The following is an 18,140-nucleotide window of genomic DNA, read 5'->3' on the forward strand; positions in this document are numbered from 1 at the left end:
CCGCGGAGCTGGCCCGTCGGAAGGCAGAGGCCCAGTTCCGGGAGGTGGCCCGAAGCTGGGAGGCCACCGAGAGGAGGTGTGTGAGCCTGAAGGGGTGACCCTGGAGTGCCAACTTTAGGGAGCCTGGGCCAAGAGGTCCCTCTTCCCCCGGGGTGGGGGTTTTGAGGGGGTGTGTGTGTAGCAGGGTGGTCACCGGCTCCAGCCTTAAAATAGCCCAGGAGAGGGCTGTGGCTGGGATCAAGCAGTTCCCAGGCTGATTTGGGGAAGCAGGCTCAGATGTGGCCACGCCCCAATCAGGGCTCAACTGGCCCTTATAAGAAGGCAGTAGGCCAGGAGCAGATAGTCTCCTCTAGCTATGGAGGGAGACAGGCCTGGCTGCTGGGGAGCATACCATGGTACCTGAGGTGAAGCAGCACTGGGGAAGGCCAGAGGAGCTGGGAGGCTCCAGACTGGAAAAGCCCCAGGCTGCAGGCCTGGCAGATGGCCTAAGACAGGGTATTGGGGTTGCAGGGGAAGCCCATGGGTAGGCAGAGACAGCAGGTCCAAACCCCCTTGCCTGTGATGATTGGCTTATACACTGTAGCCTGCCCCAGTGTGTGGGGGCTCAATGGTGACTGGCAGGAGCCAAAGACTGAGGTGAGGTGGGGAAAGTGGGTGGGGGTTCCCCTGGGAGGGGGAGACCCAGATCTGTGGGGGTACTACCAAGGGGCACCAGGGTCTGGGAGGGACATGGGGGGCCAGTGGCAGCGAGACACTGGCCTGCAGAAGGCACTCTGGAGGCTGGAAGAGCTAATTCTCTGAGAGACCAGTAGGAGGCACTGCAGGGGTGAGTCTCACCCTGTGACATAATAATCAATATCTTTATATCATTTCTTTGCTCACTTTTTATCCACAAAGTGCAGAATTATTGAAAACTTTCATCCCCCAAACATTCTGCAAGCTTCAGAAAGCTGTGCTCAGCAAAATGGGCGTGCTGTTTTCTATTAGCATTAGCATTTTACAAAATACTCCAAGCTCCTAAAAACAATCCACTGCTCCAGACTTGGTGCAATATATTCTATTTGCTTTGAGTTCATTTTATTCCTACCTGGTCAATATTTCAGGGGTTACAGTAGTATTACTTTCTGAATAAGCAGGAGTCCTGGGGCAGATTAATTTATTTTTGTGTTAAGGAAACTACAAAATTGTTGAAGGAATTGGTGCTATTCAAATTTCTAAGCTGTTCTAAGACTGCTCTGTGGGCTCTGCTATGTGATTTAATTTCTCAAATGTTTCTATCCCACTAAAGACGGCACTAGGACCTGAAGGAATCCTTTAGTTCTGGTACAGTAAGTGTAGAATAAATATAGCACAGCACAGATGGCTAAGGCACAGGACAGCAGAAACAAGCCAAAGTGCTGCTGGAAACAAACTGCACTTTCAATTAATCAGGGTTTAAGTATCATTTTGTGTTCTGCCACAGTCCTTAATGATTCTCATGGAAAGCAGCCTATGAAAGCGTCACAGGGCAGTGGTGACACTCCACCCTTTGTTGCCAATGTTACAGCTCTGTAAGATCACTGATTCTTTGCTAATCAGTAATGCTAGATCAGCTTGCAACAAAGAACTCCTCACTCAAGAGGGAGTTACATTCTGTATTAATGTCTCCAGGCAGCAGCCATTCCCAGGCCTTCACCAAGTTCGAAGCCTGCGGGTTCCTGTTTTTGATGACCCTTTGGAGGACTTGTATAACTATTTTGAACAGTGCAGCAATGCCATAGAGGACACAGTACGAAGTGGTGGAAAATGCTTAGTTTACTGTAAAAATGGCCGCAGCAGATCTGCAGCAATCTGCACTGCCTATCTGATGAGACACCAAAATCTCACTCTCAAGGATGCCTTTGAGGTACTGTACTCATGCTTGAAAGTTATACCTCTTATGTTTGATAAGAAATTCATTTCAAATTATGTTATGAATAATGACCCAATTCCTAAGACCACAAGAAATAAACAACATAGGAGATAGCATTCCTATCTGAAAAAAATAAGCACCTGGAGATAAAACTCTTTAAATTGCTTTACTGAACTTGGACACAAAGGTGTGCCATTATTGATAATACTGACAAAATCTGATGTAGTTTTATAGTTGCATTTTAGTGTCCTTAGCCCATTTTATTATATATAAAAGCAGGGCAAATCATGCTTTTTTCCTTTTCCAATCTTATTCACAAATTGTATGAACACTTTCAAATTTATTCACTTGAAATCCTGTGAATTATTATTGGACTGTAGTTTGTAAGCAGTTTAAGAATATTCAGCATTCCAAATTTGAGCTGTTATGATTGGACACAATCCCATGCTAACTGTTTGGTCCCTGAGTGGACAAGGGAAGCTCTTAAAATTAGGCTTCTGGAACAAATACAATTACCAAGTCAAATCTTTTTTAAGAAAACACAGCAGAATAGTCAAAGAAAGCTGGCTGTTTCTGTGAACAGTCCTGATTGCATTGGCAAATCCATGGCAAACTAACATAAAATGAGGTGTAGACAGAGAAAGCCACTCAGTGGAAAAAATCAAGCAAATCTGTGCAGATATCACTTGGCAGTGTTAATCCTGATCTCCTTCATAGCAATGTTATCTATGTAATAGCCAAACATTGCACAGAGACAATATTTATTGTTCCTGATAAACAGTCCCTTAGATACTAATAATGCCTCAACTTTGATTTGGAATGCCCTCCAAGTGGGGCTCAGTCTATATGTGCATTCACCCTTGGCCTTTCTATTAGACCTACCAGAAAAGTTACTAATTAAGATGATTGTCATGTTGATGCCACTTCACTAGGAACTGGACTAACCCTCACTTCCCTAGACACAACAGATCAGATTACTCAAAAAATGATAACATATATTCTTTGGCATATGTGAAATGTGCTTGTTTTGTATATTTTTGCAATTATTCCCACATAAGTATCAAAATCTACTTTCTCAGAGGTCTTGGGGAGGGGGGAAATATCTTGCCTGATTTCCTGCACAATTTCTACTACACATGCAATGTTTGTCACTTCTTCTAGACTGTGAAGACTGCCAGACCAGGAGTAGAGCCCAACACAGGATTCTGGTCTCAGCTGCAGAGATATGAAGAACATTTACAGATGCAGCATCAGTTGGGTCATTCTTCTGAAAAAATGATTTCTTCCAAATATAATTCTGATTAATTTTTTTTTTTCAAAGTTAAACACAATTGCTTCTGAAAGGCCTAGCAGGGCTGCAAAACCAACTAGAAGAACATAATACATCCAGCCTTCTCTATGTATTTTTGAGGTTTGCATGACATTCAGATTCTGCAGACTTTAAAAAAAAAAATTCTAACCTTTATGGGTGTAAAGATAATCTTCCAAATATGAACAGTGTAACCAAAGCAGTATTTTCCCCAATCCTGTAAAAACCTACAACAATGACATGAGGTGTGAATTTCCTGATTCTCCATTCAGCTCTGTGGGGTGCTAATTTTAAATACTTAGTCTTCATTAGGCTTTAACTATTGATCATTTTAGCAGATGAAAAGGGGTAAGAAAGCAGCCCACAGGTGGTGGAAATTGTGGCAGGGAAAAAGGTACAGAGTGAAGCAAGGAAGAGAAATGAAGAGGGATGAACGGATAGGAAAGGGAAAAAAGTGGCCCTGTCCTAATGGTGAGCATGTTTTCCCTTTTGAGTGATCCTAAATATGACAATAGGATACTGAACAAATAACTTTTCATTACTACATACAGGCTATATTCTACCCTTGATCTTGGTACAAAGCTCCCAATGACATCAGTGAGAGAACTACTGTGCCTAGAACAGTATATAGTTCAAATCTGTACCCCATCCATTGGGCAATAATTAAGAGTGCAATCTGGCCTCTCCACAAAATAAATTTGACAGCCCTCACCTATTTGTTCATGAGTAGGTCTAGAACTAGAATAGAGGGGCATTGTAGACCACAGGCTGAATACTGGCAGAGTTCTGTGTGGGATCTTACACAGCTACTGCTCATTCTATGCCTGAATTAGCTGAGTTTTTCCTTGTTTTCAGCAGTACTGAAATATCCATCACAATATTAAAACAATTAAAAGACACAAAGGAGAAGAAACTGGCATTATAATGTAATCTCCATCCATTCTATTACCATTTACTAAACCAAATGAGATTTAACAGTCCCCAAACTGACTTACTGAATAGATCACCACAGTATAAAAACATTCTGTATCACACATACAAAACAATATTTCTGCTAAGAGCCCTTATATGATTTCATAGGAAATATGTTATCTGGGTACATTGGAGACAGATAAAATTTACAACTTGGGCTACATTTAAATTTAATCATGGGGCTCAGAATCGACAAAAGTAGAGGATTATTTTATTGAACTGTTTTAATACATTTGAAATTTAAAAAACAATTATGAAAGCTGTAAAACTGTCAATGTGAAATTTAATTTGGCATTGCTCAGCAAACCAATGTAATTTTTACAAAGGTTAGCTAATCTTTAATGACTAAATGCTTATACAATACAAAGGGTGTTCCCAGCAGCAGAGTAACTTGAGATGAAAGTGCTAATGACTGAAAGTTACAACCATAAAATTACTTCAGAACAGAGCCACTGTGGAATAGTTTGAATTAGACAATTCTAATTCAGTGGGTTTTTTCTTTTAAATCCACAAAACAATAAGTAAAAATGTAATCAATGATTTGGGAATAAGGCATCCGATAGATAATGCATCCCTTTATCAGCTGGTTTCTCCATTCCTGACTGTTTGCAGTATCCCTTGTATATTATTCTATTTATATATTTGCCATCCACTGGACAAGGATTTTAGTGTGTTGTGTTCTGCAATTTTTTTTAAAAAGTTCCACTACAAATCCCACATACTAGACCAGTGGTTCTCAAAGTTATTTGATTGCGCCCCCCCCCTGCTTTGTGTCTATAGTAGTTTGTGACCCTCCCGCCCCCTCTCATGCCACAGAAGTACCTATACCAATGTATGTGGCAGCAGTCCTTCACTTGAATCAAATTTTGGCTTCTTTGTTTTTCACTTGAGCTGGGGGGTTTTCTGTTGCACAAATGAGCCAGTGATCCATTGCAATAAGAGCAAAAGCAAAACTGTGATTGTGGTCCATGCTTACAATTAAATATCAGAGGGGTAGCCATGTTAGTCTGTATCCACAAAAACAACTAAGAGTCTGGTGGCACCTTAAAGACTAACAGATTTATTTGGGCATAAGCTTTTGTGGGTAAAAAACCCAAAAGCTTATGCCCAAATAAATCTGTTAGTCTTTAAGGTGCCACCGGACTCCTCATTGTTTTTACAATTAAATGTGCACATCACATCATAGCAAACAGATTAATATAGAGATGGCCATGACTTTTTATAATCCAGTGCAAACTTAACAGAAATCCATGAAAATGCACAGAGTCATCTACAGTTAAATGCACAGTGCCTGATATGTCTGGAGGAATCAGCTTTGCTAGTTATTCATCGCTATGGGTAAAATGTGCACAGTAAGTTTTTTTTCCCCTAAAGCCTCTCACCCCACCCCAAATACATTCCACACACCCTAGGCGGGTGCCAGTTTGAGAACCTCTGTACTAGACATAATGTGAATATCAATAAAACATGTCTTTAAGTGCAAACATAATAAAATTAACATTTCATTAATACTACCCAAAACAACTTTAATTCAGAACTGCAAATCACACAAGGGTTAATTCTTATTTACTCTTAAAAGCTAAAACATTTTTAAAAAAATACGAAGCGAAGTATTAATAAAATTACAGTACATTTTACAACACTGTAGTTTTATTAGGTTGTGATTAGTTGCAGCATGTCAGTTTCACAGTTTGAGCCAGTCAAAAATAGATTAACAATTACTCTTGGTTTGTTGTCAGGGTACACCATACATTATGGCTTCGTTTTGCTTGGTTTGTCAGTGAACAGGAAATCTCCATGTGGCAATATCTTTCCAGAAACTTAACTGTTTCGATTTTCAAAATATTCCCAGATGGAAGTATTAAAACATAGAACAACCTCAATACTGAGATAAAGATTGTAACCTGAACTAGAACACTCAAAAATTAATTTCTTTTTATTTGGACTGACAAGATGTTAACGTACAAACAATTAAAAAAATAAAAAGAGTTTACACATAATCTTTAGATGTCATGACTGTGTCAGAATTTTTGGTGTAAATGCATGGCTGATGAGCTGCCTGGCCAGCTGAGTAGTCATACTTGCGGTCACTGTAATTAAGAAAAATGAACTGTAAATAATTAAGTACTATACATCCACATGCTCTTTGACAAAATCAGTTTAACTGATCTAAGCAGGAGTCTTTATTTATGCTAGTTGCAATTTTTAACACAAATCAACAAGATAAAAAATTTAGTTGGAAATTATCTTGGGTCCACGCTGTTGGGATCTCACCCATAGTGCAGAGCTTTAAATTCTGTACTAGGTTTCACTGAAGGACTTACTAAAATCAAATTTGAAAATTAGAGAGTCAGTGCATTGTGGGTCAGATCCAAAGCCCTATTAAGTCAATTGAAATTTGTCCATCAACTTCAGTGGCTTTGGACCAGGCTCAATATGCAATAGTATATCATGCGCAACGTAATACTGTCCTTCATTGGCTGTTCTCACACAGCTTTTTCTAATGTTTAAGTAAAGCATCATCCAACATGCTTCTTCCTTCTGTGCATCACCTTTTTTTAAAGGTTTAAATAAATGTGGTTTATATGTACTTGGACCTAGTATTGCTTGGACATTTCAAGGGTGCACAGACCTGCTATTTCTGACAGCTGCAACCATTTCCCAGACAACTGCTACATGTCTGACTTATTTCAAATAAAGATTATATTTTTCCAATGAAAAAGGATAAGTAGTCAGGCCAGAAACTTGATTTATCTGACATATTGCTAAACAAACCTTTCTACGAGAAACATGAAAAATCTCAGAATTTCTTAAGCTGTATCAGTTGCTTTGGGGGAAAAGGATTTTAGTTTCTGCAAGATAAATGGAATTAGATCCTTTTAATGGTAGTGAAAATATGATTAGAAAATTATGGCACTACTGCCATAATACAAAAAAAAGTTAAAGATCTGTATTGCAGTTTTACCAATACAAAGGAAGCTCTGCTCTTTGATTGCACAATTCAGGACCACCTCTAGGCACCAGCAAAGCAAGCACGTGCTTGGGGTGGCACAATTCCAGGGGCGGCATTCCGGCCATTTTTTTGTTTGTTTTTTTTTGCTTGGGCAGTTGCGCTCTCAGAGCTTGGGGCGGCAAAAAACCTAGAGCCAGCCCTGGCACAATTCCATTGTACGTTCATTAGAAGCACCAACACTGCCCATAATTATAAAAAATATAAAACTGATTATTTCAAATTTTTACAAGCCAGTGTCAGAGGTCAGAAGGATAGGCGTAAAGAGTATATACATGTTTACATCACAAGTTTATGGCAAGAGTCAGTGTTGAATTGACAGTCCTAGCCTCTAGTTTTTGCATCTACACAATACAGAAGTGGATAATTGGGGACAAACCCACTTTCTATGCATAAATTGGCACTGATTGAAATATATCATTTATTTTGACCTTTAAGATGAAGAGCTACCTGTGCTTTCCTCTTTTTCCCCTTTTGCATGAACAAGTCAAGAAGATCCCACCAAGCATAGACAAAATCGATCCAGCCCAGCCTAAGTACAGTGCATCTCCTAGTTCATACCTGGAATATGAAGGATTTTATGGAGGCATCATACAACGGGATCACACATAGAAGATTTAAAGCTTTCTCCATTATATTATTATATATTTTGTATGAAGCAGTAATACATTTTACACTGTACTAGCTGTAAGATGTGCTAATTGTATAAAAAGCTAGCATCATTCTTGGCAAAGAATGCAGAGAATTATAAACCAGGCAGTTTAGTTTCAGTACCCAATTAAATGTTACATAATAGATGATGTGGCCAATAATGTAAGCATTTGTATCTCTGCTTAAGTGCTTTGCTGAATCAGGGATTTAAAGAACAAAAAATTAATAAGCAACATGGAGATAAAGGGGTATAGGTAATTGCTTAGAAATACTGAAGAGTTGGTCATAAAGGACTGATATTTACAGTGTCTGAGAACAGAACACATGGAGCAACAGCTTGAAGATAAAAGGGGAAAAAGGTTTACTGCACTTATCCACTTACATCTGGAGATTTCAGTATTATCTCTTCAGAGTAATAATTTTCTCCTACACAGAATTACCAATACAGATCCCCACTGTAGAAGACTAGTAAACAGCTAAGCAATTAGTGTCTGATCTAGCACTCCTACCAAGAAAATATTTAGTTAAAAGTGTGAACTGATCTGAAAGTAGCAACCTTAAAAATCTCAAAGACAGCAATGTTATAGGTGCATATTGTAGATATGGTTCTCTTGTTGTAATGCAGAAAACTTAGTTTCCTTCTAGCAAAGGAACTTCTGCCTATTCATACCAGGTCTGAATACAGATTCTCATCCAGTCTAGTCTTTGCTTTTCCAAGATTGCTTCACCCTTAGACTTCTCCTTATATTCTAATAACAGCTGGTGGACTTCCTGAAGGGCTTAACTCTATGTAGTCAACTGGAGTTCTCTTCACATCCAGCTTTTTCATATCTAACCTGGTATTACCAGCAAGTGGTAACAGTAAGGAGGACTAACCCTGAATATCAGTAATAAATAGTCAAGAATGACTGGTTTAGTCAATCTTTCACAATGCCAGATACAAACCCATCACCCTTTTCTTCTTAATGGAGAGCTTAATGTTATTATTTGTATGATAGCAGTACCTAGGAATCCCAGTCATGGATCTGGGCCCCACTGTGCCAGATGTTGTACAAACACAGAAAAAAAGACAGTCCCTGCCCTAAAGAGCTTGCAATTAGAATATAAAACAACAGATGGATATAGACAAATAGATGAGTACAAGGAAACAATGAGACAATATTGGTCAGCACGACATGCTGTGGTCTCAGCACACCTGCAGCCTAACCGCTGTCATGTTTTATAGGCATCAAGGCAAAGGAGAGTTTGAAGGAGGAAGCTGAAGGAGGATACTGAAGTACAGTGGAACCTCAGAGTTACGGACACCTCAGGAATGGAGGCTGTCCATAACTCTGAAATGTTCGTAACACTGAACAAAGCGCAGTTCGGACTCCAGATCCAGCAGCTGACACTCCAGGCCCGGTTTCAGCAGCAGCTGAGCTCCATACTCAGCACCAGCATGAGTTTGCAAGCTTTCCCACTCAGGGCAGGGGGTGTGTGTAAAAATAGCTGTCCCCCTCCCTGGGGAGTGGGGAAGGAGTGAAAGCGGTGCAGATCCCAGTGCTGCTCCTGCTCTACTGGCTAGCTCCGGATGCCTTGGGCTGGCAGCCCCAGCGTCTTGCTGTTAGTGGCTGCCCCGTGCACGGGGGTGGGGACAGGCAGCCCAGATGTGCCTATCTCTAAGATGCAATACAGGCACAGTACAGTATTTGCTTTTTTTAAAAAAATTTTTTGTCTCTGCTACTGCCTGATTGGTTTCACTTGGTGTCCCGTTGACTGGTCAGTCCGTAACTCTGGTGTTTGTATCTTTGAGGTTCTACTGTAGCTTTGTGGCTGTTTACAAGGAGCTTCTCCCAAGGGTAAGGGACAGCATGGGAGAAAGCACGAAAGTACTTGTTTGAAAATTTAACAAGTGAGCTATGGCTGCAGATTGGAATCAGGAGCTGACCCTTCAATAATGAATGAGAGGTGATACACAGGTTGGGGATAGGCATGGAAAGTGATGAGTCAGAACCATGCAAAAAATGAGGTGACATGTCAAAGTGATGGGTAAGGAAAATGATCTTTGCAGCAGCATTCTGAATGGATAGGAATGGGGAAAGATTGCATTTGTCAAGGGCAAAGAGAAGAATGTTGCAGTAATTGGGACGCAAGATGATAGTTGAACTGTGTGGACGGATAGGAAAGGCTGTATCCTAGTGGCGTTATGCTGAAAAATCTGCAAGATTTAGACACAGCCAGGATGTGAGGACCTAGAGAGAGATCCAAGTTGAAGATGATGCCCAGATTACAGATGAGAGTGACTGGCAGGATGGTGGTGTTGTCTACAGTGTATGAAACAGGAGACAGTGGGAAGAGTGTCAGGGGGGAATTAGGAGTTCTGTTTTAGCCAGGTTGAATTTGAACTGACAGCTAGACACAAGCTGAGAGTTTAGTTTGGACAGAAGGAGACAGGTCCAGAGTACAGATAGCTCTGTGGGTAGTCAGCACAGAGATTGTAGTTGAATTTGTGTTTGTGAGACAGATTACCTAGCGATAAAGTGTAGAGGGAGAAGAGAACAGAACCAAGGTCAGAGCCTAGTGGAACCCCAACATAATGTTAGAAAGGGATGGGGAGAGAATCCTCTAAAGCAGTGGTCTCCAACCTTTTTACGCCCAAGATCACTTTTTTAATTTAAGGGCAACCCAGGATCTACCCCATCCCTTCCCCAATGCCCCACCCCACTCCATCCCCCCCTCTCTCCGTCGCTCCCTCTCCCCCACCCTCACTTACTTTCACCTGGCTGTGGTAGGGGATTGGGTTGCAGGCAGGAGCAGTGCACGGAGGGAGATCTCTGCCCCCACCCCCCGCTAGCCACCTCCATGGCCCTGGGGGGTTGGGAGCAGGGGTCTCCCTCCACGCACTGCTCCTGCCTGCAGGCACTGCTCCCGCAGCTTCCCTTGGCGGAAACGGGGAGCCATGGCCAAGGGGAGCTGCGGGGGCGATGCTTGCAGAGAGGGGCAGCATGCAGAGCCACGTGCCCCCGCCCCAAGGACCGCAGGGGCATGTTGGCCCCTTCCGGGAGTGGCATGGGGCCGGGGCCAGCAGGGAGCCTGCTTTAGCAGCAGCCACGCTGCGCCGCAGACCGGGAGCCGCAGGAGGCTACACCCCAACCCCCGGCCCTGAGCCCCCTCCCAGAGCCAGCACCCCTAACCCTCTCCTGCACCCCAACCCCCAGCCTCGTCCTGGATCCAGCATCCCATAGCCCCTCCTGCTCAAAAGGACACACAGAAGAATCAGAGAAGTAGAGTAAAAAATCTGGAGAGAATGGAGTCATAGAAGCCAAGGGAGGACAGATTTGTGTTTTCTAGGAAAAATAATAAAAAGTACAAATGAGATCCACACTATTCAAAAAGGAACAGCAGAGATAAGTTCTACAAAATATTGGCATTATCATCAACTTCAAGAACAAATGAGACAAAGTAAAGCTAGGGAGAAAGGGCTGATCGCTAAAGGAGCTGAGGAAAATTTCATTATGAGTTAGTACAAACTAATATGTCTTGAAAAGCTGCCCACTGAAGAGGAGAAAGGCTTGGGGCTGGTCTACACTAGAAAGTTGAATGATGTAGCTGGGTCAACCTAAAGATGTGAAAAATTCACACCCTGGAGGGACAGTTAAGTCAGCCTAAGCATCAGTGAAGAAAGCACTAGATTGATGGAAGAATTTTTCCATTGACCTAGTTACCCTCCTCTCAGAGAGGTGGAAGAGCTCCTTCTGTCGCTGTAGTAACGGTCTACACTTCAGCACTACAGTAGCGTTTCTTGTGTAGACATAGTCTTGGACAAGTAAACCAGAAAAAAATATCTACACAGAGCCAGCTGCTAACTCAAAGATGGGAAAAACTAATGAGTTTCCTGACTTCCTCCTACTCAAAAATATGTATTGAAAACTGGTGAAAGGGTAATAAACATAAAGGTACATAAACAAAGGGTAATGATAAACAATGTACTAAGTATGAGGTGGGAGGGAGGGAATGAAGTGATCGGGGGGCCAGGGGTGTCCCATAGGTATCTGCTAGGATCTGTTTTATGTAACAGCTTTATTAATTAAATGGAAGAAAGAATAGAGAGCACTGTAATGAAATTCATAGATTAAACTGAATTGGGATGACAGGAACACAACATATACCCACAGCTAGCCAAGAAATGAAAGAACAGAGGTTGTCAGGTACAGCACACCTTCTTACAGCTTCAGCTCCAGCTCCAAACAGCCAGTACTACAAGGAGGCATTCATGCAACTTCAACAGATATTGCTTTTCTAAAAGGTTCCCAAAGCTCAGAGAAGCAGCAGCATATAGGCCATGCTTGATAGATTCCTAATGTCTCAGGAAGCATGCACTAGCCAGCTTCCAAATGCCCTCCCCTTTCTTTCAGTTGAGTCACCAAGGCAGCTGGCTGAGACATCCACCATCGGCTCTGTACTACGAGCTGACAAATTTGGGCCCTGCCCATTGCAAAGTGTAAATCCCAAAGATCTGCCCTTTATCCACTTTAACATTTCCCAATAGATAGTGAAGATAGTTCTGTATACAGTATAGCCTGGAAAGATGGATATGGATTATTGCCATACTGAACAAGTAAGTTTTTAAGCCTAGAGACAGAGGAAGGGTGGGGATATGGAGCAAAGGTAAGAGGTCCTGTAATTTTTCCTGGATGCTTCTCAATTTTAAACTGTTAATGTTATTCTGAAAAGGTAATATATTACCTTCAAGTTCTTTCTTTGGAATTTATATTACATTCAGAGAAAAGGATCCTGGAGTGGGCAGAAGTCATTCTATTATGTAATATGTTTATACTCAAATTTGGTGGTGGCTATTTTTAAGACACTCTTAACCAAACTCCATTTAGTCTGAGGGAACATATCATTACACTGTTATTCTCTAGACAGGAAGCCAGGATACCAAAATGTCCATCATTGTCATATCCTCCAAAGCTGTTACTGCTATTCTATGAATAGGCTCCCAAGATGTTCCAAATGCAGTTTAAGTTGTATCCATTCCACTTAGATTGTAAGCTCTCTGGGGAAGGGACTGTATTTATGTTCCAAGTTTGTATACTACCTAGCATAATGAGGGTTCCCTGACTAGGACTCCTAGGTGCTATGGTAATACAAATAATTATTAATAAAGCCAAGTCCTTCGCACAGCACCACCTATTCTGTGTGTTCCACCTTCCCTCAAAAATCTCTGGCCACATAGGAGAGGCTTTGAATTTCAGGGAGCATGATGGATCGAACAAAGAAGAAGCCATTTTGGAGCAAGCACACCTGTGGATCTGGAGGATTTCTTGCTGGTAAATGCTCCATGTCACATTAACTTTGGTTCTGCATTCTAAGAGCCCCAAAAGGGTCACAGACAGCTGATGCAATGGCACATCAATGACAGGAGAGCCTGGCAATAGAAAAGAGGGACATACACTCTGTGCCAATGCGCCATGATTGAGAATTTGAGGCTCGTATGGCTTGCATGTTCCTTGACTCCTTGAAAGTGAGGTCATGGCCCAGTCCTCCCACCTGGCAATAATTCCTCCATCCAGTGGGAAAGAGGATTTCAAAGACTCAGTTGTTGATAAATTTTTCTTTAAGCAGGATGGGATAACTTGACCAGTACAGACTATGGGGTCCTGGAAAACCCTTACAGGAAACTGCCCACTGAAATTACTGATGCCATCTTAAAAATATTCAGCAATTTGATACACCAAGTCCATTAACTTACTTGGTTCCACCATACAGTGGGTCAAAAAACTGAGCAGTAATCCTTGCAGCATACCAAGAAACAGCCACCATGGATGAGAGTCCTATGGAGAAAAATTCAAAATGCACATACTTAAATAAACCATTAAATAGTTCTACAGCTTTAAATTATGAAAATAGATGTACTTTTCACTTAGTTTGCTAATCATGAAAGCAGTATTGAGCTTTCAGTATTGAGTGTCCTAAGTTCAGTCTCAATGCACAATGATGGTATCTTACCTGCTAAAATGAAGATCACTCCCCCCGTTACAGAAATCTTTACTTTTGTATTTTCATTACTCATCCCAACTTGTGTGCACTTTAAACCAAACAATGACAGCACAGTAGCCAAGAGACCCAAGATGATGGAAATGATCATCAGGGCACGACATGCTTGTATGTAAGCTGCATTAGAAAAGAGGGACAAAAAAAATCAGTTCCTGCACAAGTAATTTAACAAAATTCCATTTTGAAAGTATATGTTCATCAAAGAAAACATCAAATAATTATCAGAATTAGTGATGAGTGAAGCTTACAAAGTGTAGATGTTTGGTTTACAGAAGCATCTAAAAGTCAGAATGTTTATGCAGTATAGAAATTAATGAGGTGGCAAACTTTAATGCTGAACTGGATTAACTAGTAGTGATGGGGTTAACGGTTTCAATAACACCTAATAGAGATTTTTGCTAACCTGAAAAATTACACCCAAATGAGTGAGTTGGTTATCTGATCACCAGAACTATATGAACCATTGCTTGTTGTAAAGCCAAATGTAAGTTTTTGTGTCCATTAAAAATGATGCGTGAAAAAGAGTAGGTACTAATTTAGAGGAGACCTTGGAAATCTGGATCTTCATGTTTAAATTCTCCTATGCATTTATCAGATGTTCATTGTACAAGCTATTTGGGCTTGTAAGAAGGGTGAGTGCACAGCCTGAACAGACACATCTTTCTGGAAGGTTTAGGGTTGCATGACACAGAACTGTGCATCACCAAAGATAGGGATCCATATGGACAATGCTCGAAGAATGTTAAGATTTAGTTCTTTCAAACTCCTAAAATATTAAACAGGATTACTTGTAATTTACCAGAGTATTAAATCGTACCTTTAGGGTAACTGATGTAAAGTTTAATGATTACATTATTTTCTAACAAAGGGATTTACTACTACACCCCTTATCACATTATAATAATCTCAACAACCTTAACTATGGAGCTGCTAGAGTTAATTCCATAACAGGAGGGGTTACTCTCAATTTTGACTTTTTTATAAATGGTATTTATTAATCAGGTTACAAACTAAGCTAATTTACATCAATAGTAATTGCAGCACATGATTCTACATCAAAGATGGCACAGAGCTAATTCCACCACCTAAATCTGTTTCATTGCCAATGTTCCATTACACAATAGTTTTATTGTTTTTCAACTTAATTTATATTTAGTCTCTGACCTTCTGACATCCGTTCAATATCCTATTTATTGCTTAACATTTGCTTGGCTGTAGTTTTTCCACTTCCAGCTTTGGAGAAAGTAGCAACAATTTCCACATAAATGGCATCTGTCAAAGACCTTGAGAAAGCTAATTATTATTCCCATTTGATAAATAGGAAAACTGAGGCACAGATACTCCGTGACTACCTGATTCCCAGTCCCCCACTCTAACCATTACATCATGATGACTCTAGATGAAAATATGTTACTTATGTTTAAGATTAGATAATATATATGGTGCACAGAACATTCAGAGTGAACCACTTTGAGGTTGTGTATAGAGCACATAATAGTGATTAAAATTTGTGTTGTTTTCCAGTCAGTCTTGTTGGGTAAATATTTGAACCTTCAAGCCAAACCTGTTTTTAAAATTTAAGACTCATAAAAGGAAGCCCAGTAGGTTAACGCTTATGCATCCTCTGTGTATGAATTGTATTCTTTATACTTTAACACCACAAAGGGCAATTTAATTCCTGTCTTGTTTTAAGGCCTGATGATCAGTATGTAAATAAATGGTCAATGGCGATAGCTGAATCTCAATTTATTTTCCCAAAAACATATTAAATACAATTTCTGTTTTAGTCCAAAGTGCTTTCACATACAAGATCCCAAAGGAATGTGAATCTGAATATCAAAAATAGATTAATTGTAGGAGGTGGCTGAAGAAAGCAAGCTGGTCAGTTTCACCTTCTGGGGCTTCATCACCCAATTTGAGGTCCTGGAATCCTCCTTTTAGATACTGCAAAACAAGTTTCTGCATCCTTAGGCCTTTTGTTGAGCAGCTCATCTTCTTTCCATGCAAAATTGTTTGATTTTTGCCTTCTTAGATTCTCTGTCTGCACTGATTTTGTCCAGTAGCTTATCTCTTGGACCCACCATCTCACCTTTCTTGTTTTTCATCAATCTGCTCTTCAGTTTGTTTTTCTATTTTCCTTGTTCAGTTTTCTTTTTCCAGGACATCGTTCATTCTTTACCTACTTCAATCTCCTTCTTTGATGCAATGATGGGATACAAAGTATCTACAATAGCACCTCAGAATTATGAACACCAGAGTTACAAACTGACCAGTCAATCACACACCTCATTTGAAACCAGAAGTACGCAATTAGGCAGCAGGAGAGACCAAAAAAAAAAAAAAAAAGCAAACACAGTACAGTACTCTGTTAAACATAAACTACTAAAAAAATAAAGAGAGAGCAGCATTTTTCCTCTACATAGTAAAGTTTCAAAGCTGTATTAAGTCAATGTTCAGTTGTAAACTTTTGAAAGAACAACCTCCATTCCCGAGGTGTTCATAACTCTGAGGTTCTACTGCATTATATTTCCATAAATATATTCCTTATGTGAAGCCTTGATTAACCTCTCTAATCTGAAGCAGAGACACTGAATCTTAACTCAAGAATAATAAAACTAGAGTTTAAAGTGCCAATACAAATAGAAATTGGCAGCTGATTAACTGCTTAGTGACAAAAGCTTGATCTATCAGCTGTAACACAGGTGCTAAATACATAAATAATTTAATATAGTTGCAGGTTTCAGAGTAGCAGCCATGTTAGTCTGTATCCACAAAATGAAAAGGAGTACTTGTGGCACCTTAGAGACTAACAAATTTATTTGAGCATAAGCTTTCATGAGCTACAGATCACTTCATCGGATGCAGTGAGCTGTATCTCACGAAAGCTTATGCTCAAATAAATTTGTTAGTCTCTAAGGTGCCACAAGTACTCCTTTTCTTTTTAATATAGTTGATCTCTTATGCACCACACTCTGAATTAGCAGTGCCTAAAATAAGATATTCAATCAAACCACTTATCTGTGTTAGAGGGATCTAGATATCTTTGACTAGGGATCTAGATATCTTTGACTGTATCTGTATTATACAAATACAGATTCTGGGCCATATCCTGCCCTCTATATATGCATCAACTGTGGTCAGATTGTTAAGTTTAGTTTGTTCACAATACTGACTATTTCATCTACTATGCTGTGAATTGCCCATTTACAGTTGCTCACATATACTTTGGCTGTCATAACTTTTAGGCACCTGACTGGGTGATATCTTATCTCCACTATCAGTTTATGTTTCCTGAACAGTCCCCACACCCAGTATAACACTCCTTTCCTTCTAAAGTTTCATACTTTAAAAATAATTGTATTAGCTGTCCAAAGAAGCTCAAGGCATCTTATACAATAGATGAAAATGTAAAAGTTAAATCAAAATGAATATACTAAGTGAAGTCCTACTGATCTAAAAAAAGGTTTTAAACCTGATTTAAAGGGAGCTAAATCTGACATCAGAGGGCACTCTAACCAGCTAGGGCTGCCAATGCAGAGACCTTCAAGAGATTCCTCCTGCTTCTCTTTAAAACCATGCTCTAACAGCCCATCACCAAAGATGCCCTTCCTTTCTACCTCTGATCTCGTTCATTTTCATTGTTTCAGCTACATTTCTGTACAGATGATTCCTGAATAACCTCTACATTGGAGCTGAACACTGACCCTCATCTGTGCGATCTTATGCTTCCAGCTCCCTCAGGAATCCTCTGGATGTCCTGCTGCTCTCTTAATCTCCAAAACTGAGCTACTTATTTCTTCCAAACCATTTTTCTCCACCCTCCTGATCTGTCACCATAACAACTCCACTATCCTTCCTGTCTCCCAGGCTTGAAACTCTCATCTTTGACTCTTCTCTTCTTCCATAAATCCAGTGTCTCCAAGTTCTATTGCTTTTTTCCTCTGTTATAAGAAAATCCACTTTTTCCTTACTATCTTCATCTCTTTTCTTGTCTCAAATATTGCAAACTCTACAGCCCCCAGGATATCCAACATGCTTCTGCTTAAGAAACATTCCCTTCCCGCTGGTCTAACCACAGAGCCACCCGCTGAATATATTCATTCACTTCCTCTTACTGCATCAAATTTAAGATTCAAGTTCTCACCAGCCCTACCTATAAATTTCCTATATGTCTGCTCTCATTTCTCCCTTAGACCCCGTCCCCCACTCCCACTCCCTACTATGCTCTCATCCTCCTCCAAATCCTCTTTCGGTTCCCTTTCTTTCCT

At 40.4% G+C, this 18,140-nt stretch overlaps 2 protein-coding genes across 3 annotated transcripts in view; one reads left to right on the forward strand and one right to left on the reverse strand.

The window, feature by feature from the left end:
• The first annotated feature begins 1,417 nt into the window (after positions 1 to 1,417).
• On the forward strand, positions 1,418 to 4,275 carry DUSP28 (dual specificity phosphatase 28). The gene is made up of 2 exons (XM_074962995.1): positions 1,418 to 1,885; positions 3,053 to 4,275. The coding sequence occupies exons 1-2, from the start codon at positions 1,538 to 1,540 to the stop codon at positions 3,194 to 3,196; spliced, it is 492 nt and encodes a 163-aa protein (XP_074819096.1). The 5' UTR covers positions 1,418 to 1,537; the 3' UTR covers positions 3,197 to 4,275.
• A 1,574-nt stretch (positions 4,276 to 5,849) lies between these two features.
• LOC141993455 (claudin-15-like) overlaps positions 5,850 to 18,140 on the reverse strand; it is a 32,726-nt gene continuing 20,435 nt past the window's right edge. For both annotated transcript variants that reach the window (XM_074962997.1, XM_074962996.1), the window contains exons 2-5: positions 13,825 to 13,989; positions 13,568 to 13,649; positions 7,633 to 7,743; positions 5,850 to 6,262 (exon numbers count right to left, since the gene is read on the reverse strand). In XM_074962997.1, coding sequence (XP_074819098.1) covers positions 6,163 to 6,262; positions 7,633 to 7,743; positions 13,568 to 13,649; positions 13,825 to 13,989 — 458 coding nt within the window. In that variant the 3' untranslated portion in view covers positions 5,850 to 6,162. The remainder of the gene's footprint in view (positions 6,263 to 7,632; positions 7,744 to 13,567; positions 13,650 to 13,824; positions 13,990 to 18,140) is intronic.

The sequence above is a fragment of the Natator depressus genome, chromosome 9, assembly GCF_965152275.1.
Source record: "Natator depressus isolate rNatDep1 chromosome 9, rNatDep2.hap1, whole genome shotgun sequence".
Taxonomy (NCBI): Eukaryota; Metazoa; Chordata; order Testudines; family Cheloniidae; genus Natator; species Natator depressus.

Excerpts from the sequence above, each read along its gene's own strand:
- DUSP28 (XM_074962995.1), top strand. The coding sequence starts at position 1,538 with ATGTTACAGCTCTGTAAGATCACTGATTCTTTGCTAATCAGTAATGCT. Across the intron at positions 1,886-3,052 it reads CTCTCAAGGATGCCTTTGAG|ACTGTGAAGACTGCCAGACC; the intron begins GTACTGTACTCA and ends CACTTCTTCTAG.